Source organism: Poecile atricapillus, chromosome Z (assembly GCF_030490865.1).
Source record: "Poecile atricapillus isolate bPoeAtr1 chromosome Z, bPoeAtr1.hap1, whole genome shotgun sequence".
In the NCBI taxonomy this organism is placed as follows: Eukaryota; Metazoa; Chordata; class Aves; order Passeriformes; family Paridae; genus Poecile; species Poecile atricapillus.
This window is the reverse complement of record NC_081289.1, coordinates 145,801,978-145,810,592: the sequence shown is the minus strand read 5'-3', so window position 1 is coordinate 145,810,592 and position 8,615 is coordinate 145,801,978. Positions and strand designations below refer to the sequence as shown.

Here is an 8,615-nt window from a genome sequence, read left to right as displayed (position 1 = left end):
CCCCTCCCGCCCCGGGGTGGGGGTGTCAGTGGCCACAGACAGGGGAAGGGGCCTGCCAGAGCATTTACATCCTTGTAGAGGGGCTGCTCCTCCGGTGTTGGGTGATGTGCTGGGCTGCTGCCGCCGCTGCCCGCCCGCGGGGCCCCGGCAGGCGGCTGCGGTGGGGCTTGACCATCCCCCGGCTTCTCCTCGACGGGCGGACGGGGGAAGGGGCCGGCGGCGGGGCGCTCCCGGCCGCCCTTCTCCGGCAGCCCCCGGGCGGGTGGAAAGCGGCCGCCGGCCGCCAAGGGGTCTCCGCCGCGGGGCTCTTCCTCGCCCTCCTCCTCCTCTTCCTCTTCCTCCTCCTCGGGGGGCTTGTGCCCCTCGACGTCCACCTCGGGCTCGTCTTCCTCCTCCTCGTCCTCCTCCTCCTCGCTGCTCTCTTCACTGGCGAAGCTGCAGCTAGTGCCTCCGGGGGAGAGGAGGCGGTGCGCGGCGTGCGGAGGATGCGGGTGCCTCTCGCACCCCGCATCCTCGGGGGCCGGCGGTGGCGGCGGCGGCAGCAGCAGCTGCAGCGGCGAGGCGGAGCGCGGGGGGCCGCCGCCGCCGCCGTGCAGCTTGGCCAGGCTCTCCGAGTCCTCCTTGCCGCCCACCGGGCGGAAGGCGCTGGAGTGGTGGTACCCTCCGCCCGCCTTGCGCCCGCCCGCCGCCTCCAGCAGGTGCGGGTGGTGCGGGGGGACCCGCCCGCCCCCGCCGCCGCTGCCCCCGTCGGAAGCGGCGGGCGAGGCGGGCTCGGCGCTGCCACCGGGGGGCGACTCGAACAGCGGGTCCCGGGCGGCGGCGGCGGCGGCGGCGGCGGCGGCGGGCGCGGACGGGGGCGCGGCGGCGGGCGGCGTCCCCAGCCCCGCCGGCCCCGTCCCCAGCCCCGCCGGCCCCGCCTCGCCGCCGGGCTCCGACAGGTCCAGGAAAGCCTGGCGCAGCAGGCCCGCCCCGTCCCCTCCCAGCGAGCATCCCAGGGCGCCGGGGGGCTGCGGAGGCGGCTGCAGGTAGGTGGGTACCGGCAGCCCGCCCGGGGTGCGCGGCGGCCAAAACATGCAGAAGGGCGGGTAGAAGGCGGCGTCCTTCCTGCCCGGCCAGAAGAGCCCCGAGAGCCCGCCGCCCGCCGCCGCCGCCCCGCCGGCCTTGTGCGCGGCCGCCCCGGCGAGGGCGTCGCCGCCGCCGCCCTCCTCCTTCTTGTGGCAGAGCCCGAAGGCGGCGGCGGGGAAGCCGTAGGGGTGCGGGAAGAGCCCGCCGCAGCCGGGGAACTTCTGGAGCATGCCGCCGAAGGAGCCCTTGCTGGGCACCGGGATGACGGGGTAGCTCCGCGGGCTTTTGCCGCCGTGCGCCGCCGCCACCGCCTCCTGCAGCTCCTCGTCCTCCTCGAAGCGCGGCCGCTTCTGGTGCAGGTCGGGCGGGGCGGCCAGGAGGTGCGGGCTCAGCAGTCCGCCGCCCACCACCGCCGCCGCCTTCACCGAGCCCAGCGGATGGCAGGCGGCGGGGGCGGCGGCGGCGGGGGCCGGCGGGGCGGGCGGCAGGGCGCGCTTGCGGCTACCGCCGTTGAACATGGCCTTGACATCCTCCCAGGCGAAGACCAGCTCATCCTGGGGGCTCTTGTCGGTCAGCTTCAGGTGGCGGCGCCAGGAGTTGAAGTTGGCGGCGTCGGGCTGGGTGTACTTGGCGTCGGGGGTGCGGTGGGAGTGGAAGATGAACTTGTTGGGCGAGAAGTACATGCTGCAGTAGCTGCACTTGATGCACTTGGCCCGGGAGCTGTTGTAGCGGGCCGGGATGAAGCTCCCGCGGCATCCCCAGGCGCACTCGTGGGATACGTCGAAGGCGAAGTTATCCGGCAATTTGGGGGGCCGGTTCTCCCCCAAGAAGGACTTGCAGAGCCGCTCCGCCTCCCTCTTGGTGATCATGCCGCAGCGGCGGGAGGAGATGGGCATGGCCCCGGCCCTCCGCAGGATCTCCAGCTGCACCGGCGTGCACTGCACGCAGGTGATGCCCAGGGCCACCCGCCGGTTGTGGATCTCGTTGTAGCTGAAGTTTTTGAGGAGGGTGTTGGAGATCTGCGCCAGGCACAGCCGCTCCTGCCCGTCGATGACCAGGGAGACGATGGGGATGCCGTAGAGGATCACCTGCCCCACCTGGTTGGGCTTCATGGCGGCGTGGCCGGCCCTCGGCTGGTTCATGGGGTCCGGCGGGTACGCGCTGGACGGCGACGGCAGCAAGATATCGGTGGGGCCGGGCAGCGGGCTGGTCGCCATCGTCTCAGCGCCGGGGGGGCTGCTCTGCTCTAGCTGCGGGAGGGGAGTGGGACAGAGACACAGCGCCGTCAGCCGAGCGCTCCCAGGGATGGGGGCTCCCCGCCGCTCGCACTGCCCCGTCCTGCCCCCGCTCCTCCGGTCTGCCGGCGTGGGGAGGCGCTACCCGTGGGGAGGTTTGCTCAACGAACCCGACTCCCCCAGATCTCCTCCGTCCCCGCCGGGGGTGTCCCCGGAGCTGTCCGCCCCCGCGCATCCCGGCTCTCCGACGCGCGCATCCCACCGCGGGTGTGGACATGACGGTACACGGGCGAACCGTCCACGCTTGGAAGAATCCCCGACCCACGGGCGCTTCCACCCCAAACACGCAGCAGAGACGCGTGTCCGTCTCCCCGTCCTGGAAACCCGCCGCCACCCGGGAGGACTCCCTGCGGAGCCTCCGCGGGCACACGGCGACCGAGGTGGGGTCCCTTCTCCTCACGCCCCGGGATGGGGAAAGCACGGCAGAGAGGAACGAAAAAAAACCCCAAAGTTTCGGTGCTCCCCGCCGCTGCCCGGGCATCCTCCCTCCCCGCCCGTTACCTCCGCGGCCGCTCTCCAGCCCTGCCGCCGCCGGACCTTCCTCCTCCTCCTCCTCCTCCTCCTCCTCCTCGTCCTCCAGCAGCCGCCGGGAGGGAGGGAAGCGCATCCCCGCTCCCGCCGCCGCGGAGCCGCGCGGCCGGACAGAGCCCCCCGCCCCCGCTGCGGCGGCCCCCGCGGGCGCGCTGACGTCAGCGGCCCGGGGGGGCCCGGGGGGCCGGAGCCGCCGCACGGCCCCCCCTGGACGGTGGGTGGTGAGCGGGGATGGGGGCGGCTCCCCCATCCCTCTCATCCTCCCTCTCTCCCTCCCCGCACCGGGAGGGGATGCGGGCGCCCCGTCGGGGCCCGGCCTCCCGCCGCCGCCCCCCGAGCGCTGCCCCGCTCCGCGCACGGTTTCCCGGCAAGAGGCCGGAGCGGTGGAAGGTGGAATGCGCTCTGGCTTTTTCTTTTTTATTATATATATTTTTTTTATTATTTTTAAATTATTTTTTTTTTGCCTTTTTTCGCCTTTCCCTCCTCCCTCCGCCCCTTCACGGTCTGAGACAAATCGCTTCCAAGAAACTGAATATTCTCCTTATGTACCCCGCGTCTTTTCAGGAACGGTATTTTTTTAAGGGATCGGGAGAAATTACAGGGTAGGGGAGGAGAAAGGGAGAAAAAGTTGATTACTCGCCACAACCGTGTCCTCAGGAGCACGGACATCTCCCGTGTCCTCAGTGCCATTCCCAAATACACCGGAGTCATTCACTAGAACCACTTTCACAAGCACCTGGACCCACATTCTCGCTCCCACAAACACCAATACGGCTCAAATATGTTCTGCTTGCTTTTTTTAGCTTCTCCCCCTTCCCCTCAAAAGGTTTATGCCCCCAGCTAAGGAAAAAAGAAAACAAATAAACAAAAAATACCCCCAGCAAATAGACTGCAGCACCATAGGGGTTCCTGCCTTTTTTTTTTTTTTTTTTTTTTTTTCCAAAGTGAATACAGTGAACTGAAAATGTAGATTTTTTTTACGCGATTCACCTCCTAAAGGTTGTGGGTCCCAGCTGCCTTTCTGTGCAGCGCTGGGAGAGGACGGGGCGACCCCGCAGCGACCCCCCCGCCCCAAGGCAAAAGGCCAATACTGCTCAACGCTGCTGCTTTCCAGGGAGGAAAACTGCAGAAAAACGGCTAAAACCCGGGAAAATTAAAAACTCATTCCTAGACAAAACGGGAAGATAACTGGACCACCAAGTGTTTCCTAATACCCTTCTGATTTATTTTCCTGTCACAAAAATATTCGTATCTCGCTTTTTCTCTCCATGCACATGACCAGTACTTGGTATTTCTGCTCATTTAGCGACGTAAACTTGGGGATTTTTGTTGTTGTTCTTGTTGTTCCTCTGTTTTTTCTCTCGGGCATCACAGATCCAGATGGAAATATCTACATAGACATTTCCCAGAACATCCACACTAAAGCTCACACCTTGTCTCCTCTATCCGAGTATTGCGCGGGTTCTCGCTAAATAAAATAGTAATAATAGTAATAATAGTAATAATAATAATAATAATAATAATAATAGTAATAATAAACATCTCTCCTTATTACTTCTGTCACTTCTTATTAAACCTTGCTCTTCCCTGTCTCGCAACTGTCATAGGGAGACTTCCCCCTTTCCCCTCCCTCCTACTTTTTTGCGATCCTGTTTTGCACGGAGCCTGCTGCTTTCGTGTGAGCAATGGCTATAAGCCTCACATTGGTGACATTTTAATCAATGCTTCCTAGCCAGACTGACATGAATTTTACACTTCAAAACTCTCCTCCGTCAGCTAATTGATTCAAATTGTTTTATTGGTTAAACCCGTGTCACACATTGTATGATCTATTACCGCGCCTGGGAGAAAATCTCCCCTCCTGTCTTGGCTCCCAGGTCGGCACCAGGAGGGACGGGGGGTTTTAGGGAGAAGCCGCTTGCTCCTGCGGATGCTCAGTGCCTGCATCCCCGCAGCGGCCAGACCTCTCCCCTCTCTCGTGGTCACCTCGGCTTTTCCCCGACAGCTCCCGGGAGCACCGGGGATGGGCAACTTCGCCCCAGGCTCTGAGCCCGGCGCTGGAAGAGGACGAGAAGCGGTTGCAGGAGGCGAAAGGGATGAGAGGGTTTTGCAAAACACCTTCAGCGAAGGGAGAGGCGGAAAACTCAGGCTCGGGACAGGGTCATCGCTAGCCAGCGACTACGTTTTATTTTGTGGTGACTAAACGAAAAATAAAACTAAATTGCTTTTATTATTATTATTATTATTATTCTTTTTTGTCACCTGCTTGGTGCTCTTGACCCTCCTGAATTCTGTTGTAAAAACGGAGTAGCTTCCTCCGTTCCCTTTAAAGGGAAAACTCAAACCCGCGGGTCGGGATGTCTTAGTTCCTGCGGAGGGAGGAAGTGCAAGGGCCACCGAATTTGGGACAGAGACTGACCCACACCAGCCCCGTGGAGAAGCGGGGCAAGAACGCACCATTCCCTACTTTTTCTGACTTAAGCCTGTTGGGAAACCTCACGGGGTAGCACAACCCCACTACGGGCAGGGCGAGGGTGGTTTGGCAGAGAAAGGCTGGCCCACGCAGCGGCCGGGAGGATCCCGCAGGTGTCCCCAGGCGGGCGAGGCCCGGCGGGGCTGCTCCGGCCGCCGCCGACCCCACCGGGCTCTCCGCGGGTCGGATGAAGCCCACCCTGACCACGACGAGGGGCGGAAGGGAATCCCCGCTGGAGGTGGGGTGTCCACACTCCCCCTCATGGGTAGGTGCAGATCTGGGCTCCTGTCCTGATGGCGACCCCAATTTCCCCCGCTCGTTTCGTTGTTTGCTGTTGCCGGTTGGCTTGGAGTCCCCTCTCAACAGAGGTGTGGAAAAGGTGGACAGGCTTCTCACAGAAGCCCGGAAGGGCTAAGCAGGAGTTCCTGACTCCTTTTCCCTCTTCCCTTCTCTGTCGCGATTCTGCCTCGGAGAGGCCGAGCGGGAGGGCGACAGCAGCTCGTTCTCCCGCCGCGGATCGCTTGGTGTGGAAACGAGCAGCAGCGAAAAGCGACCAAGTTTAAAGCACCTCAACCCACCCTCATGGCCTTTATTTGCTTCCAGAGAGCTTAAATGTTGTAGCAGAGAGGCCACGAGGAGCAAGATAACCTTGGTGCGTTTAAAAAACCACAAAGAAAACCACCCCCCAACGCGAATCCATTCCCTCCTCCCCTCCATATCCCATTGAAACTTCCAGCCGTGTAAGTAGCAGGCACACAAGGTATTATTATAAAACCTCTTCTCCTATCAAAATTTAGACAGCAAAGTTTGTTTTTTTTTTAAAAAGGTACTTTTGTGTAGATGTCGCTTGCATCGCCTTGTCTAGAGCGAAGCTCTTTTCTGAGTAGGTTTTTTGTTTTGTTTTTATTTTAATCGCACTTTATTATATTAAGCAGAAAGGGCATTTGGAATAGAGGTGGTCCCATCTGGAAAACCCCGGAGCTCATTTAGATCACATCACTTCGGGCTTTTGTCTCTGCTCTTGAATAACCCAGCTAGACACAACAAAAGGGCAGAGATCTCTCTACGTGGAGTTTTTTCAGTAGCAAAAAGACGCCTCGGAAAGATGCTTCTATATTCGTAATAATGAGGGGGGAAACGACTCAACGGGATCTTCTCTTGGCTCTCGAAAGACACCAGGAGAGTTCAGGGATGGGGCATTTTTGGATAGTTTTTTACCCCATCGGTAGCTGAAAAACAGCACGCCGGCTAAAGGGAAGGAACCGAGAACGGCACCTTTTGTCTGATGGAGGTCTCTTAAATTCTCAGTTTAATATGCTCGGAGCGATCCAAACGCGAGGTGGTCCTCGCCGAAGGTAGGTGCAGACCTTAGCCGGGAGGCGCGGATACCCCCGCGGGGGGAAGGCTGCCCGCCAGCCCCCCCGGCATCACTCACCCGATAGAAACAGCACCTCGGAAAAAAAAAAAAAAAAAGCGATTTATCATTTTATTTTTTCCTACGGGAAGGGACTGGCAGCCCGGAAGGAGATGGGCGCTCCCTAACCCCTCTATTCAGCTCTTCAAAACACGAGGGTGGTTATTTCTGTTCTGCCTGAGGATGGGGTGGCAGGGAGGAAGAGAGCTGCAAGTTTAGGTGTATGTGAATTAACACTCCAGGGGGTGGTGGACTGTGTTGGGGGGGAAAGATCCCAAACGAAAAAAGCCGCCTCAGCTATTGAATTTTTTTTTTTTTTCCAAATGCATAAATTAAAGAGCTCTGAACATCTTGCATCAGAAATGTGCCTGCTCCGAAGTGTTTAAACGAGCAACAAATTTCCACGGTGGCGAAGAAGGGCCCCAGTCGGGCTGTGATGGGGAGCAGCGATCCCAAACTTCCAAGAGAAACGTGACGAAGAGTCATCACGTCAGTAAATAATTCAATTTTGCGTCTTTCAGAACCCAGTAACCTTGGGTGTCTTAGAAAGCAGATTGTACAAACAGGCAATTAAGATGAGCACAGAGACTTTCAGAGGAGATATAATGAACCAGCTTTAATTACTATCTTGAAATTAAAAATGTAATATACAGATTTAAATTTATTTTCACCTAAATTGTGTATAAAATTATATGGCGTTCTCCACCCCCCTTTCCCTTTTTCCCAGGCTAAGAAACGAATTGCCACCAAGCTTGCCACTAAAAAGTCTGAAGTACTTTCCAAACCCTGCTCCCCAACACGCAGTAATAATGATACATTTATCATTACTGATGACCGCCCACTGGTTTATTATTGCTTTGTTGCAACTATTACAATCAAGAGATTTCTTTATTTACTGTTAACATTCACTTAAAGCTGAATGTTAATGACTCTTCTGAATTCACCGAAGACTTTTCCGTTATATTTCAGGAGTAGTTACGGTTTGGGTTTCAGAAACGGCAGAAAAGGAGGAGAGATGCTGGGTGGTGGTTTGCTCCTGGTTTTTATTTATTTATTTTTTTCCTCTCTTAAAAGGCTGTTTAAGAGGATTTATCTAAGTCGGATTTCCAACAAAGAGTTGCAAAAGCCCTGGCATAATGTACGTACTTGACTGCAGCTAATTATGAGTGTATTTTATTACAGGAGATTCATTCATTATTGATAAATGTTTGCAGTAACTTCCTGCTATGTAGAGTTGTATTTTACGAGGAATAAACAACCTATGGGGATTGGGAGTGTTTGGCTTTTACGCTTCTGCACTCTTTGACAGTTCCCATTACCCACTTCGGGGTCTGGCTTGTCACCTTCCCTCTCTCTACACCCAAAAATCAACTTCTTTCCTCTTCCCTCACCGCCGCATTCCTCTCATTCCCTTACTCCTTGCCATGATTTCGGGATTATCATTAAAAAAAAATAAAGTAGTAATAAAAAAGTGATTTGTATAGTACAGATTTTACCATAGGCACTCTTCCCTAAAGCCAGGTCCATATGGATGTCTCCAAAGGGTTTTACAGACCGGGATGAGCTCCTGTTTCGGGCCAGCCGATGGGCAGGAGCTGTGCAACAAGCAAGCAACGCGCAGGAAGGGCTTGGAGGGCGGGGAAAAGGGTTTCCCCGAGGGCTCCCCGCTTCGGCTGCAGCTCTTGGACCCCCAAAGCTTTGGTGTTACAGACGGTAAAACAATACTAACTAATAATAATTTAAAATATTATCTTTCCCCCCCTTTTTAACATCGGAGCCGCTGCTTGAGCGGAGTAGACGCCTCTCACAAGCTGGTGGTCGCCTCTTATCCCGCCTC

At 57.6% G+C, this 8,615-nt stretch overlaps 1 protein-coding gene across 1 annotated transcript in view; it reads right to left on the bottom strand.

Annotated features, from left to right (window-relative positions):
* The window catches only part of SKOR2 (SKI family transcriptional corepressor 2), a 23,722-nt gene extending 21,440 nt beyond the window's left edge, over nucleotides 1-2,282 (bottom strand). Inside the window, 3 exon segments of the mRNA XM_058825934.1 lie at nucleotides 69-1,365; nucleotides 1,367-1,452; nucleotides 1,491-2,282. Of these exon segments, the coding sequence (XP_058681917.1) occupies nucleotides 69-1,365; nucleotides 1,367-1,452; nucleotides 1,491-2,282 (2,175 nt within the window).
* Nucleotides 2,283-8,615: the final 6,333 nt, after the last annotated feature.